This window comes from Hemicordylus capensis, chromosome 2 (assembly GCF_027244095.1).
Source record: "Hemicordylus capensis ecotype Gifberg chromosome 2, rHemCap1.1.pri, whole genome shotgun sequence".
Classification (NCBI taxonomy): domain Eukaryota; kingdom Metazoa; phylum Chordata; class Lepidosauria; order Squamata; family Cordylidae; genus Hemicordylus; species Hemicordylus capensis.
This window is the reverse complement of record NC_069658.1, coordinates 186,354,873-186,370,152: the sequence shown is the minus strand read 5'-3', so window position 1 is coordinate 186,370,152 and position 15,280 is coordinate 186,354,873. Positions and strand designations below refer to the sequence as shown.

The window sequence follows — 15,280 nt, the reverse complement described above, 5'->3', positions numbered from 1 at the left end:
AAATTGGCACGCCATGCCAACGCGTGGCACAACATAACATCAGATCAGTGGGTACTAAAGATTATATCTTATGGCTACGCGATAGAGTTCAAAACTTTGCCACCTTTTCAGGGTGTGAAGTACACCAAGTCATCGCAAGCGCTTCGGGACGAAGTGAAGGTGTTGCTGGAAAAACAGGCGATAGTGCAAGTGCCGTGGATGGACAGACTGAGGGGGTTCTATTCCAGATATTTTCAAATCCCCAAAAAAGATGGGGGAGTAAGAGCGATAATGGATTTGAGGGATCTAAACTGCTATGTCGATACGAGAAAATTCAGAATGATCACTTTACAGGGTATTCTGCCTCTCTTGATGGAGGAAGAGTGGGCGATCACCCTGGATCTGAAAGACGCCTATTTTCACGTGGGGATCCGCGAGAGACACCGGAGATTCCAGTCGATTCACAGTAGGCGATATAGCGTACCAATACACAGTTTTGCCTTTCGGACTCTCTACTGCCCCGCGTGTGTTTACAAAGGTGATGGCTGCGGTGGTGGCATTCTTAAGAACAAGAGGGGTGAGGCTGTATCCTTACCTAGACGACTGGCTTATGGTGAACAGAGACAAAGAAGAGTTACTTTCTCAGACTCGCTTCGTCTTACGCCTACTTCACACGCTGGGGATCAATGTAAATTGGAAAAAATCCAAATTGGAACCACAGAAACAAGTAGACTTCATAGGCTCCATACTGAATTTTGTGGACAAGAGAGCTTATCTGCCGGAGTCAAGATACCAACAGATCAAGGGTCTGGTTCATCTGTTCGAGAAGTCGACGCAGCAGCCAGCAGAAACCATTCAGAGGCTTCTAGGGCTGATGGCATCCTGCAACTCTACTGTAGCTTGTACCCGCCTGAACATGCGCGTGCTTCAGTTGTGGTACCTGCACAATTTTCGACCGAATGTGGACGACCAGAGAAAGACGTTGCTCATCCCGGTCCATGTACGGAAATCTCTGCAATGGTGGGTCCAACGCAGCAATCTAATGTCAGGGGTGCTGTTCCAGCCCCGGATGCCATCCTGTTGGGTGACAACAGATGCTTCCCTATGGGGTTGGGGGGCACACTGTTGCCATTGTCAGGTTCAGGGCCGGTGGACTCCGGGACAAAGAGAGAAGCATATAAATTATCTGGAGCTTCTGGCGGTGTTTTTGGCATTGAAGGCTTTCAGACCACGCTTGCAGGGAAAAACTGTGCAAGTGAACCTGGACAATACAACCGCCGTAGCTTATCTGAACAAGCAGAGGGGGACGGTGTCCCGGTCCCTGTGTCATCTGAGCCAGCGTCTATGGACGTGGTGTATTGCACATTCCATATTCCCCGTGGCATTGCATATCAAGGGGGTGGACAATGTCCAGGCGGACAAACTGAGCAGGTCACCTCAGCTGAACCAGCAGCACGAGTGGGAGCTGGGGGAGTGTTACATTCAGCCGTTATTCAAGAAATGGGGCCTGCCGAGAATAGATTTGTTTGCCACTGCTGTGAACAAAAAATGTCAGAGCTATTGCTCTCGTGCAGGGCATGGAGAGAACTCGCTGGGCGACGCGTTCCAGCTTCTCTGGACAAGGGGTCCGTATTATCTATTTCCCCCACAACCACTTATTTCGAGGGTTTTAGCACAGATCATCCGAGACAGGGCAAGGGGGATTCTGATAGCACCTTGGTGGCCCAGACAGCCGTGGTTCGCACTACTACTGAAACTTTCGCGAGGACAGTATCATCGGTTTCCAGATTACCCGGACTTGCTAAGTCGGGAAGAGGGGATGATATTGCACCCACAACGCCACACGCTGCGGCTGACGGCGTGGCACATAGACTGATGAATAAAATCCTACTTAATTGTAGGAAACTTTCCACCAGACGAAATTACAAGAGTAAATGGATGAGGTTCCGGATCTATGCGAAAGAGAAGGGATTCTTCCCTAGGAGTGCATCGGTCAAACAAGTACTACTGTATATGACCACCTTGAAAATGACGGGCTTGGCGAACTCGTCTCTCCGTGTACACCTAGCAGCAATATCAGCGGAACATAAAGGTTGGGGGAGTACCACGGTGTTTTCGCATCCAGATAGTAAGAAATTTCTGAAAGGAGTGAATAACCTGTACCCTCCGGTTCGACGTCCTGTACGACAGTGGGACTTGACACTAGTTCTGAATGCATTGACTGAAGCGCCATTTGAGCCCTTGGGGACTGCTGCGCTGAAAACACTGACGTTGAAGACAGTGTTTCTGGTGGCTGTGACGTCTGCACGTAGAGTAAGTGAGCTGGCTGCGATGCGGGCTGATCGGCCGTTTACCCAATTTTATCCACAAAAGGTGGTACTACGCCTGGATCCGAAATTCAGACCCAAGGTAGTCACAGATTTTCATATAAACGAAGATATTGTGTTACCAGCATTCTTCAGAGACCCACAAACGCAGTTAGAAAAGAGAATGCATGCACTAGATGTCAGAAGGGCCCTGTTACATTATATGAAAGCTACGGGACCAATTCGGAAGACTAATAAGTTGTTTGTGCTGTTTCGTGGGAAAGCGAAGGGCTCGTCGGTCACACGCCAACGTCTTTTGCAATGGATTGTAAAGGCAATAAGGCTGGCATATAGTTCTCAAGGGATCACGCCGCCTGGTTCTATTAGGGCGCATTCAACAAGAGCTTATGCAGTGTCGGCTGCAAATTTGGCAGGAGTGCCAATGCAGGAGATTTGTAAGGCAGCCACATGGTTGTCAGGACACCCGTTTGTCAAGCATTACGCATTGGACATTAGGCAGACAAAGGACGCGGAGTTTGGTCGGAGTGTCCTGAAAAGAGTGCTACCTTGATGACCCACCGCCATAAGTGGGAAGCTGGCTAGTCACCCATTCTTTATGAATGCAACGGATCACTATCCAGATAAACAGGTTGCTCACCTGTAACAGATGATCTGGAGGTGATCCGTTGTATTCATAATACCCACCCAGCCTCCCCACGTCATCAAGATAGAAAGTTGAGGAATTGAAAGGGATCGTCAGTGTGAACAATTGTACTGGCGGTCCAAAGAAACTGAGGAAGACACGCCTTTCTCTCCTAAACTGCACCCTTTGGTTTGGAAGGGACTGAACATGAAACAGCAGGGATCATAGAGCCAGTCTACAGATCTATGGTGCAGCCACATTCAGGACACTGTTTATGGTTGCCCCATCCCGGAGAGGAGATCGGAGCATTGGTCACTTACCGTGAAGGCTTCTTCTGGTTGCTGCTGTCAAGGCATCTCATTGGGTTATCCTCATCACATGCTCCTGGGCAGGACTATGTAAATTCTAACAGAAAACAGCCTATAGAGCCTGACGGGGATAACCCCACCCCAGTTCTTATAGGCCAAGTTAATAAGAGAAGGTACATATAACCATACATAACAGAATAACCGAATACGATACAGGAAACAGACAGGTTCCCCTTGCCTTAAAACAGTGCAGGTATAAGAAGTCTTCCTTTAGCTACTTTGCCCAATAATAACCCTTGGAGTAGAGCAAGCAACAAACTATATATCGGTAAAAAGAATTGGGTGAGCTGAGATGCCTTGACAGCAGCAACCAGAAGAAGCCTTCACGGTAAGTGACCAATGCTCCGTTCTCGGTTGCTGCTATCAAGGCATCTCATTGGGACATACCCAAGCAGTATGTCTCCGGGAGGGTTCCCACCAGTTGCTCTACTCCTGGGGAAGAACTCCTTGTAGAACCCACCTCCCAAAGGCTGCCTGAGCGGAGGCATATAAGTCAAGCTTATAGTGTTTGATAAAGGTGGAGGGGTTCTTCCACACTGCCGCCTTACATATTTCTTGAACAGGGGCATTGGTTGCGAAGGCTGCTGACATAGCCGTTGACTGGGTGGAATGAGCCCATATGTGCTCAGGTGGTCGTACTTTTTGAGTCTCATATGCCAGAGATATGCAAGCTCTGATCCATCTTGCAATTGTCCTGGAAGATACTGCCTCTCCCATAGATGCCGGTAAATATGATTCGAAGAGGGAGTCCGTCTTACGAAATTCAGCAGATCGAGCAATATATTGTTTTAAACAACGCTGTACATCCAGTTTATGCCAAAACTTTTCTTGAGGGTGTGTTGGGTGTGGGCAGAATGATGGTAGGTATACATCCTGTGCCATATGAAAATCGGAGAACACCATTGGGCGGCTGAACAGGTCCGGAATCAGACACGCAGCATCCTGTGAAATTATACAGTAGGATTTATGAACTGACAGCGCCCTTAATTCGGAAACCCGCCTTGCCGATGTCACTGCCACCAGGAAAGCCAACTTCATGGACAGTAACCTCAGAGGGATTGATCTGATAGGTTCAAACGGTGTGCGCTGCAGTGCTTTTAGTACAAGGTTCAAATTCCAGGTAGGGAATTGGTGGACAACTGGAGGGAACAGTAAAGTCGCTCCCCGTAAGAATCTTTTTAGCAAGGGGTGAGATATATAGATCTTTGATCTTTCTCCTGTCAAGAGCGGTACCAGGGAGGCCGCCTGTCGCCTTAGTGTATTTGGTCTTAGGCCTTTGTCAAGTCCGTCTTGTAGAAATTGTAGGAGATGATTTAGTGTTGCCTGACCCTTGGGAACATGATGTCAGCACGACCATCATAGAAAAACCCTCCATGTATACTGGTACACCCTATTTGTAGATGAGTGCCGGGAGGCCAGAATGGTAGCGGCTACTTTCTGCGTCACCCCCTGTATGTTCAGTAACCGCCGCTCAGTCTCCATGCGGCTAGTTGAAACCAGGCTGGGTTCGGGTGTTGCACTGGACCTTGGAGTAAAAGGTCTGGGGTAACTGGTAGATGCCACGGCCTGTCCATGTTCAGGGAGATCAGGTAGGCAAACCATGGTCTTCTCGGCCAGTAAGGGGCCACTAGAATGACCTCTGCCCTTTGCTCTTTTATTTGTCTTAATACGCGCGTTAGTAGAGGTATTGGAGGGAACGCATACAGAACGCCTTTTGGCCACTGGCAGGACAGTGCACCTGTCCCCACCGCCGTCCGGCCGTGGAACCTGGTGATGTACTTGTCTAGCTTTGCATTGAGAGGTGTTGCAAACAGGTCCACAACAGGGCGTTCCCACCTGTGTGCCAATTGATCGAACACCTGGATGTTCAATGCCCATTCTTCCGGGAGCAGATCCTCTCTGCTGAGCCAGTCTGCAACTGAGTTTAGGTCCCCTTTCACATGGTGCACCGCGATAGATTGTAGCTGGTCCTCTGCCCAAGACATCAGAAGCACCGACTCTTGATACAGAGACCTGGATCTCGTCCCCCCTTGCCTGTTGACGTGTGCCTTTGCCGTTGTATTGTCTGTTTTTATTAAGACATCCCGGCCTGTCACTAGGGTGCGAAGATGTAACAAGGCTAGCCTGATGGCTCTCAGTTCCAGCCAGTTTATTGAATACGCCTGCTCTTCCTGGCTCCATTTTCCTTGAACCGAGTATTGTAGACAGTGAGCACCCCAACCTCTGTTGCTGGCGTCCGTCGTCACGATTGTTCTTGGAAATTCGAGAAATCTTTTCCCTCGGGACAGGTTCTGGACAGAACTCCACCACCGAAGCGAGATCCTGACCTTGGATGGGATATGGACCATTATGTTCCGTTTCCTCGATATGAATGGCTGGAATGATAGGAGGATCCACTGCAGTTCTCTGAGGTGGAACCTTGCCCATGGTACTGCCTCCAGAGTGGAGACCATTAGCCCCAAGAGTCTTGCTAGGGATAGTACTGGGAACTTCCATGAATGGAAGGCCCATTGTGCTTCTGAGATCAGAGTTCGAATCCTGTCCATTGGGAGATAAATTCGACCCCGCAAGGTATCTATAATCACCCCTAGATGTTGAATTCTGTGGGTGGGCATCAGATGGCTTTTGTTTTTGTTTATTAGAAACCTGTGCTGTTCTAGGGTGGACAGGGTCATCGCTAGGTCGACTGAGGCTGCTTCTGGAGAGCTCAATTTCACGAGAAAATCATCCAAGTAAGCAAAAACGTGGACCCCTCGTAGTCTTAGATGAGCCAATATAGGTGCCAGAGCCTTGGTGAATACCCTGGGAGCTGAGGACAGGCCGAATGGTAGGGCTTTGTATTGAAAATCGACCCCCGCATACTTGAAGCGTAGGAAATGCCTGCTTTCTAGGTGGATAGGAATGTGGAGGTACGCCTCTTTTAAGTCGATAGAAGAGAGCAGGTCTCCTCGCTGAAGAGACTCCGTGATTGAACGGAGAGATTCCATCTGGAACTTCTGAGTCTTCACGTGCTTGTTTAGGTGTTTTAAATCTAGCACTGCTCTCTTTGACCCGTCTTTCTTGGGGACGGTAAACAGAATAGAATAAACTCCCTTCCCCTCTTGACCCGCCGGCACCCTCTCTATTGCCCCTATGTCCAGAAGATGCTGGATGGATGATTTTACGTCTGCATGTTTGAAAGAATAGTGAGACCGGGATGTAGTAAGGAACCGGGAGCAAGGCAGGGAGTTTATTTCTATTCTGTAGCCTGATTTGATCAGCCTCAGAACCCAAGTGTCTGTTACTGTCCGTTTCCAAATGTGGAAGAATCGAGACAGGCATCCTCCCAGGTTGGGGTCCCCCATGTCAGTATTGTTGTTTTCCCTGCTGCTTGCCCTGATTGAAGGCTTGCCGGTTGTTGGGGTTTCTGGAGGCAAAACGTTGGCGGGACCATGCGCCTCTTTGGCCTCTGAAATCTCTATCCCGCCCCCTAAAGGAGGGGTGGAAGGAACGAAAGGGCTGAAAAGGTCTTTTAAAAGTAGGTTTGTCCCCCTTTTTAGGGGCCATTGGCATTGCCTTTTTCTTATCCTTTGACTCCACCAGAACATCCTTAAGTGCGGAGTCCCCAAACAATTTTGAACTGCCATATGGAACAGCTGATAAATTTGACTTGGAAGTGACGTCTGCTTGCCACCCTTTCAGCCACAAGTGACGTCTGCCCACTACTACCGCCGCTGAAGCTCTGGACGAAAAGCAAATGGAGTCCAATGTAGTGTCGGCTACGAAAGCTTGTGCCCTCTGTAATTTTACTAACTGTTGTCTGAGTCGAGCAGGGTCAGTTGGTGTTTCGTCAATCAAGTCATTAAGCCACAGTAAGCTGGCTCTTGCGGTCATAGAAGCTGCAGCAGAGGACCGTGTGGCCAATGAAGAGTTGTCATGTACGCGCCTAAAGGCAAACTCTGCTTTCTTTTCCAACAGGTCTCTTAAAGTCGCTTCTCCTTCTCGTGGGATCAAGGATCCGCTGACCAGTTGCGTAATTGGAGCATCGGTGCTGGGGGTCTTCAGCAAATCAGAAGTCTCTTGTTGAAAAGCGTAGAAACGAGTAGTTGAAGGCACAGGTTTCTTGTTAACGGCTGGTGTTGCCCATTCCGCTTTTATAGCTTTTGTAAAACAATCTGGCATGGGTAGCAATATATCCCGTGGTTTAGCCTTAGGAAACACTAAGTCACGCCTAGGGTTCTAACTAGGCTCTGTAGGTACCTTGGATTGAAGTCCAATAGTAGTGAGGACCTTTGACATGAGTGGGTTAAAATCCTCTGGGGAAAACAGACATTGAGACACCATTCAAACTCCTCCGCCCCACACCACTCTCCCTCCTCCTTGTCTGGACACGGAACCTGGTCTGGATCCTGTCCTCCCCCCTCTAGACCCACTGGGTTCTCAGTGATGTCCTCCTCCCCGAGAGGTACTGGGTGGAAGACTTTACTCCTCTTTTTGGGTCTCAACTCCTTAAGAGTAGGATCCCCTGACTCTTCCCCTGAGAGTTCTGAAGAGTGAATTGATATAGCTTTCTTATCTGCTTTTTAAACCTTTTTAACGTGTTTTTTCTTAGATTTTGCCTTTTTAAATACACGTTCAGGAGCACTGGAGTCTGAAGAAACCTCAGAGGAGGAGGACATCTACGTTTCTTAGATTTCTTAGAAGGTTTTAGCTGAAAAACAGTGTCCACAATAGCATTCTTTAGCCAAGCCTGCCACTCAGGTGGAACTGTTCTGGGCATAGACTGCGTTACAGCCCTCTTAGATGGCCCTGCGCCCCCCTCCCCCTGGTCAGAGCTCACCAAGGCTAGCTGTAGCTGCGGTGGAGCATTCTGGCTCTTGGCGGGCTTCCCCCCGTCTTCTCTATGCAGCCGCCATTTTGTGGGAGATCGTCTGCGCCCGTTTGTTCCGCCATTATGTGGCCCTCCGCGATTGCTCGTATCTCGGCTTGCGGGGGGTGGGAGTGGAATCGGGCGAATCACTCCCGCCTTGATGCCTGCCGATAGCAGGTTGAAGGCTTCTTTCTCCCTTTGCTCAGCCTTTAAAAATGCTGCCGCTGAACTGCACGTAAGGCGCTTCGGCAGGCTAGCGGTATGCTTCCCCTCCGTAATGGCCGCGTTCTCGCCGCTCACAGGCGAGAACGAACTGGGGCCCTCTCGCTCTGCCCGCTCGGACGGACTATGAGCCGCCGAGAAAGGAACAGGGAGGGTCGCGGAGCTGTTTATTGCCTTTTGACAAGAAAGCGGGCGAGGAGCGCCGGGCGCTCTTGTGCTTTTCGGGAACCGCGATTTAGCGCATCCCGCTGGCACCAGAATATGTACAACTCTCCCTGCTTGCTCCATACACTGAAGGGCTAAGGTAGGAAGAGGGGGTGTGGGGGGGACGACTAACAGTGGTTAACAGATGTAGAAAAACTAAATTAATTTTTTAAAAAAATTTAACACAAGAACGTTCAGGACAAGAGAAAAGAGACAGTAGAACACAGAAAAAACACGAGAAATTTAACAATCTTACTAAGAAGAGACAAGACAACAACCTGCCAGGAGCAACGCAGGACTATAAGAACTGGGGTGGGGTTATCCCCGTCAGGCTCTATAGGCTGTTTTCTGTTAGAATTTACATAGTCCTGCCCAGGAGCACGTGACGAGGATAACCCAATGAGATGCCTTGATAGCAGCAACCGAGAATGGAGAGCATAAGATCATGCAGAAAGGGGCCACTGAAATGACAGAGAGGGTGAAGACACTTTCCCTATAAAGGAAAGGCTAAAGTGTGAAAGACAGACAACCAAGTGTGGCGGCAGGGACACAACAGACAACTGGCAGCGGATTCAGGAGAGAAAAAGCCAACAAACCTTCTCTACACAACACAATGAACCAACAGAATTCACAGCCACACGGTCTGGTGATGGTTACTGGCTTAGGAGCTTGAAGAAAGAGGCCCATCTCTGGATAGGATGAGAACTGGAGTGCTCTTCTGAATATACCAAGAAGGGCCATCGTTGCCCATGCCCTCCAAAGAGCACGCCCAAAGGCACCTTTGGCTGATTGTTGTTGGAAAGAAAATACTGGACAAGACAGAATCCATGTCCGCTCCTGCAAAGCAATTATTAGCTCCTTAAAACTGACCTGACCTCTGTATGTCAGTGGGCCAAGTGGAAGAAGATTAAAATCTGAACGTGCTCAGAGGCCATCTTTATCCTTTCTTCATATGCTCTCCAGCCCCAGCTTCGGCATTACAAACAGGTCTCGGGCTCAGCCCTCCTGGACCCTCACTCCAGTTAAGTTCTGCTCCTTCTCTCTAGCAGCTCAATCAAGCTCCCTGAATACAACTCGCCATCTCTCGAGTCCTGTGCTTGACTCACCTCAATGTCAAACTCCACTTCCCCTGGCTCTCGCACTCGATTTGGGTCAGAGCAGGGTTTCGCCCGTGGCAGCTTCCGAGGAAACTCTGGAATCAGAAGAGAAGAAGGGTTAGGAACTGGCCAGACAGGAATGGCTGGGAGGTAGCAGGGCTTGTGGGTGAAGCAAGTGAATAATTCAATAAAGCCTCCCTATTCTGGTTAGGAATTCAGCTCCAAGGGGTCTTTAGTCCTCTCATTGTGGGGAGTGGCTGCTGGACCTTCCTTATCTCGTTAACATCAAAAACAAACAAAATATTACTTACCTGGGCCATGATCAATATAGAAAGACAAGAAGTCAACTTACATCGAGGCAGAACATTGGTCCATCTAGCTTAGTATTGTCTACACTGACTGGCAAGGGCTCTCCAAATTGTCAGGCAGGGGGTCTCTCCCAGCCCTACCTAGAAATGCCAGGGATTGAATCTGGGACTTTTTGCACGCAAAGCAGATGCTCTGCCGCTGAGCTGGGGCCCATCCCCAAAAAGCACTACCCTGGTGGAAAGGGGCTGTTATCACAGTGCACCAGAGAGACTCCGACCGCATTCCTGTGCACAGTTACTGAGAAGCAAGTCCCACTGAACTCAGTAGGTCTTGTTTCCAAACACACACGCAGAGGGTCAGGCTGCAATCCCATCCAAAATGGGACCGAGGCAGGGTGAAGTGAGGGCCAGGGGGAGCCCTGCTATCCACTCTCAGGGAACGGAACATGATCCAAGTGGAAGAGAACAGAGGCCAGTCAACAACTACACATGATGGCAGCAAACAAGGTTTACTGACAGCAGGTAGCACCAAAAAAGGCAAGCTCACATTCTGAGCTGTGGGTATGCTACGATGCCGCAGAAGCACTGGAAAAAGCACAGAATGGTGGAGAACGTGCTATCCTAAATATATACACACTTCCAGTTTTTTTAAAATCAAGTTTCTAGCCCTCATGACTACAATGATATGCTTTGGAAACATGTGGACATGGTTGGTTAGATCTCAGAAGCCAGATGGGCAGTGGTGGTCAGAGGACAGGGTTTCAGTACCTTATGATGAGCAGAAAATTGTGCAAAGGAAAATCATGCTAATAGATTTAGATTTGCACAATTCACGTGAGTTGCTCAGTTTAGCTTACATTGTGCTTTTTTACCTATTCCTTTCTAACCATGGTGTACACACAGGCCAGGTTATCATGCTCTGGGAAAGGCTTTGTCAAAAAAAGAATTTGGAGAAGGGAAGGGGTTAATTTGACAGATTTAGGGAGGGAGACTATTCCCGGCCCCAGGAACAGAGAGGGGAGTGGAGACACAGCATGTTTGCTTAGCCCCAGAGAGAGGTGGCGGGGCAGGTGGGCAGGCTGGCTGGGTCTGGACAGGTCTGGTCCAAGGAGAAGTGGTGCCACCTACTGGGCAGCCTCTTGCATAGCACCAGGTTCCTCCTTTCCCTGCGCGGCATCTCGTCGATCTGCAGATCTTCTTCGGAGTCAATGTCGAGGGCCTCCGCATCCGAGGGGCTAGCTGGGGCATGTGCTTGAGCTCCTTTACGACTCCGGGCACGGTCAGAGGCTTTTATTTTCCTGCCGGGGGAAGACACGACAACTGTCCAAAGGCCCACCTCTGTTGTGACCCCGGTCCAAGGTTCACGTGTCCCAACAGTGCCACAAGTGATCACAAAAGGTCCCCCCCCCCGCCCCCAGTGGAGGAGCCATACAGGCACAACCAAGGGCTTTGTTCTTTCCCAGTGGCACTGGGCCAAGCCGGCATGGGAAGCCACCCGAGCATTCACCCGATCCCTATCACTCTGCGATGCAGACCTCATCTGCGTGGTCCAGATCCCGACTCCAGAGGAGTGGCCATGCATGACTGGAGCCCCCTGGCTTGGCCACTCTTGACTGCTCCGCTCAACAGCCAGTTTCAAGAAGGGGCCACATCCTCCTCGGCCGAGTGGCCCCGCGGCCTCCAGCCACTGCCTCATCCCCACATGAGCCGAGGCACAGGGAAGAGCCTCCTCCTTTACACACTCCACCTGTTTGCCATCGCCTGCCAGGGTCTTGGCTTAAACATGGGCCGGAACACCTGCAGTGCCCCAGGAGAGAACTGCAGCTGCTGGTCACGCTGGGGGAAGACAGGGCGAGGGAGCCCTTGGCCTTAGCCGGGCTCTGGATCCGGCCCCCCTGGCTTCCAGGTGTCCATCCCTGGAGAAGTGGGCTAATCAGCTCCGCCAGACCTGGAGCGTCACAGCTCAGCCCCCCCCCCGACTCCCCCTTTTCCTCCCCGCTGCACAGAAATGTACCTGGTGCCCCGGCCATTGGCCACCACCAAGGACAGCTCCTCCTCTGTCAGGTCCGGTTCTCCGTCTGTATCTTCCAGGCTGGAACTTGGCAAATCAAACTGGAGAGGAAAGGGAGGTTTGTGTGTGTGTGTGCGTGCACATTCTCACAGGAGGCCAGGAAGGGCCAGGAACAGACCCAAGACAGCACGCAAGGGCTAAGCGGCCAGAGACGATCCCCCCCCCACCTCCCCGGAAGCTTTGCCAAGAACCCAGCTCTGCAGCCCCGAACCCCACCCCCCTCCCCTTCCCCCTGCATCGCCACCAGGGCGACTCACCTCCTCCAGGCAGGGACTCTCCATGCCTTTCAGCGCCTGCCGCTTGTACTTGTCCAGAAGCTCCAGCTCCAAGGCTTTGACCGAGGCCACGTCCTTCCGGCTGCCTTTCCTGCCCAGCTCCTTGGGACTCTGGTCTCCCCTTTTGGCGGCCGCTGCTGCACCTGGCTGGCTGCCCCTCTGCCGGCCAAACGGGCTGCCCGTCTTCCCAATGTTCTGCTGGAATATATCCTGGAAGAGTGTGAGCCCCAGCACCCGCCAGGGGGCCACACTGCTCCTAGCTTGGGCCTGCCGCTGCTGGGCATGGTGGGAGGGCAGCTCCACCCCTGCAGGGCACATGGCCCTGCCCCTCCTGCTGGGCTTCCCCAAGTGGAAGGCAGGCAGACGCCCCCCCCCCCCGCTAGACTGCTTCTAGGGGAGGCGGCAGCTTCGGCCCAGCCCCTCCCCGGAACGTGCCTTGTAAGTGTGTGATGCTACTTGATAGAAAGCCCAGCTATGGACCGAGCAAGGCTAGCACTGCCAGAGGCTCTCCAGGGTCAAAGGCAAAGGGCTTTCCCAGTCCTCCTAGCTTGGAAAAGGAGGTGCTAGGGACTGAATCTATGACCAGGTGGCCCAAAGCATCTCCTCTTCCTTTGAGAGATCCAACTTGAACACGAGGAGAAGTGTGCCCCAGACGATATACTTTAGCCCAAAACTGTCTGGTGTCCCCCAGGGCAGAGAGGTGGACCTGCAAGCCCTCTCCATGCAATCTGGGGGCCCCCAGGATGTTTATTCTGCGGTGTGGTATAAACAACCAGGCTACGGTCTCTACCATGGCTGCTCTGAGCACACCGGGGACTTGAACCAGCAACCCCTGGAACCAATGCAATGTGCCACCATTACTCCCCACCCCCACCCCCCGCTGCCGCCCCCATAGGGCTCAGGTAACATTTGAAGTGGGAACTGCACAGTTCACACTCTTGGCTACTGGGCCGCACTTATGGCCCCCACATAGTCCAAATGCAGCTCAATCATTCCTTGCAAGGAAATGCTCCAGCCTGCTATAGGATATGAGTGACTTGGGGCTACCTCCACTCATGGGTCGGCATGCCAGCTGATAGTTTCAAGAGGCAGGCTGGGACACTCCACCTGCCCGTGGGAGGCCCCTGCAAGCAGCAGCAATAAGACACTCCGGTTTTAAGAGGCAAGCTTGCAGGGGGCAATATTCCTCCAATGTTCATCTAGGCATCACAAGGAAATTAGTGCCTGATTAAAGGGGCACTAAGATATAGCAAGAAACACCACATCCGTGGATCCACTTGGGACGAGCTGCAGATGGTACCAGATGTTCCCCGTATATCCCACATGCCTCATTTGCAGTTGAGAAGGGTTGGACTGTTACTTTCTCAACTTGGGAAGGCCCACTGTGGTAACCTTTCGGGTGCTCCTGGTTTACTAATCTACTCCAATCCCAAAGAGTTGTCTCTTTCACGCAATGCCCCTTGGAATCATGTTGCGATAGAGGCAGACGCACTCTCTATGGTGGAAAGGGCTGGTGCGGCCTCCACATTGCACCCAACTTCTGCCACCCCAGAGCATACTGCCCCCACCCACTCCCAACAGTATGAAGACTGCCCCCACCCCCTTGCACTCACTTCCACAAGTCTGATCTCCTTGGCCAGATCTTTGATGAGCTGCGCTGGACGCATAGTGCCAGGAATTTCTTCCTCATGCTCAGAGAGGGCCTAGGAGGAACAAGATTGCATTGCTGCAAGGTCCTGCTTTCTGGGCTGGACTGAAATGCCACTATCCAAAGGGCCAGGGCACACAGGAGCTCTCTCTACAGCACCCCTTCTCCCGCAAATCGCTGGGGTTCGGGGCTAGTTCTGAGGTGGTAAATCTCCATCTGGGCCGTACCATTTCAGACTGCAGCTGGGGGCTCACAGGATGGAGTGGCCCTCCAGAGAGAAGCAGTTCTCTCCATCCAGAACACTAGATGTCAGCAAGAAAATATCTAACCCTGCCTTCTCCCTGAAATGCTCGTTTTTCATGTCTAGGATTTCCGTCTCTTTTGACCACTGGCAGGAGAATGTACAAGTGGTGTCCAGGGATCCATTACAGCCCTGAATCTGGCCAGTGGCCCACAAGAGCTCAGTTCAAATAAGTTCTTCTCCCAATCATTTACCTCCTTCTTTGTCCAGGAGCGGAAGGCTGTGTTCAGGGCTTTCGCCCCATGAACTAAGTAAGCGGCTGGGTGCCTGCGGTTCTCTCGAAGGCCTGTGGAGAGAGACAACAAGCACCAAGAATGGCAGCTCTTGCGTTCAGCAACGGGGGCACCAGGATCGGGCAGGCCTGAAACTCACCTCGGAAAATGTCCAGAAGGTGCTTTCCGACATACCAGCAGATGGTTTCAAAGTTGGGGAATTTGAAGAGATCTGCTGTGCTGAGGCGCTTTTCGATCTCATAGGCCCTGGAACAAAAGGAAAGGCTGGAGAGACCCAAGCAGGGCTGGGTGTGTGCTAAACAGAATGCCGTGCCAAGGTAACAAGAAAGAGGAAAGGAAGGGTGGGGGGTGACACAGCACCAGGTCAAGGCTGAAGAGGGGGCGGGCAGAGCAGAATTTCCAGATATGCTGATTTTCCATTACACAGTTTATTCAATATTGCCCGACGCATTTCAAACATGAGATGCTCTTCTTCAGAGGCAACATTAATTAAAGTGTTACTTAAGTAATTAAGCATTACTTAAGTTGCTCTGAAGAAGAGCATCTCACAGTAAAAAAGTGTCAGGCAATATTGAATAAATTATTGAATGGGAAATCATCAGCACCTTTGGGAAAACCCCCCCCCCGCCCCTACTTCTTTGGGCTGTGCCAAGGTAACCCCAATTTTATGATGCCACCCTGCCCCCACCTTCAAATTTGCAAACTAAGTAACTTTGCATGATTTATTTCAGATCATTTGCTTTGCTTTTAATAAATATGGGAAAGAGCAAGGGATC

General features: G+C 51.1%; 1 protein-coding gene across 2 annotated transcripts in view; it reads right to left on the bottom strand.

Moving 5' to 3' along the window:
• PHF8 (PHD finger protein 8) overlaps positions 1 to 15,280 on the bottom strand; it is a 44,543-nt gene that overhangs the window by 17,319 nt on the left and 11,944 nt on the right. Inside the window, exons 9-15 of one of the 2 annotated variants that reach the window (XM_053294156.1) lie at positions 14,644 to 14,750; positions 14,466 to 14,557; positions 13,936 to 14,025; positions 12,305 to 12,520; positions 11,991 to 12,088; positions 11,105 to 11,274; positions 9,678 to 9,763 (exon numbers count right to left, since the gene is read on the bottom strand). In XM_053294156.1, the coding sequence (XP_053150131.1) occupies positions 9,678 to 9,763; positions 11,105 to 11,274; positions 11,991 to 12,088; positions 12,305 to 12,520; positions 13,936 to 14,025; positions 14,466 to 14,557; positions 14,644 to 14,750 (859 nt within the window). Of the gene's footprint in view, positions 1 to 9,677; positions 9,764 to 11,104; positions 11,275 to 11,990; positions 12,089 to 12,304; positions 12,533 to 13,935; positions 14,026 to 14,465; positions 14,558 to 14,643; positions 14,751 to 15,280 lie in introns of both variants that reach the window. The other variant, XM_053294155.1, reaches the window with a different exon arrangement.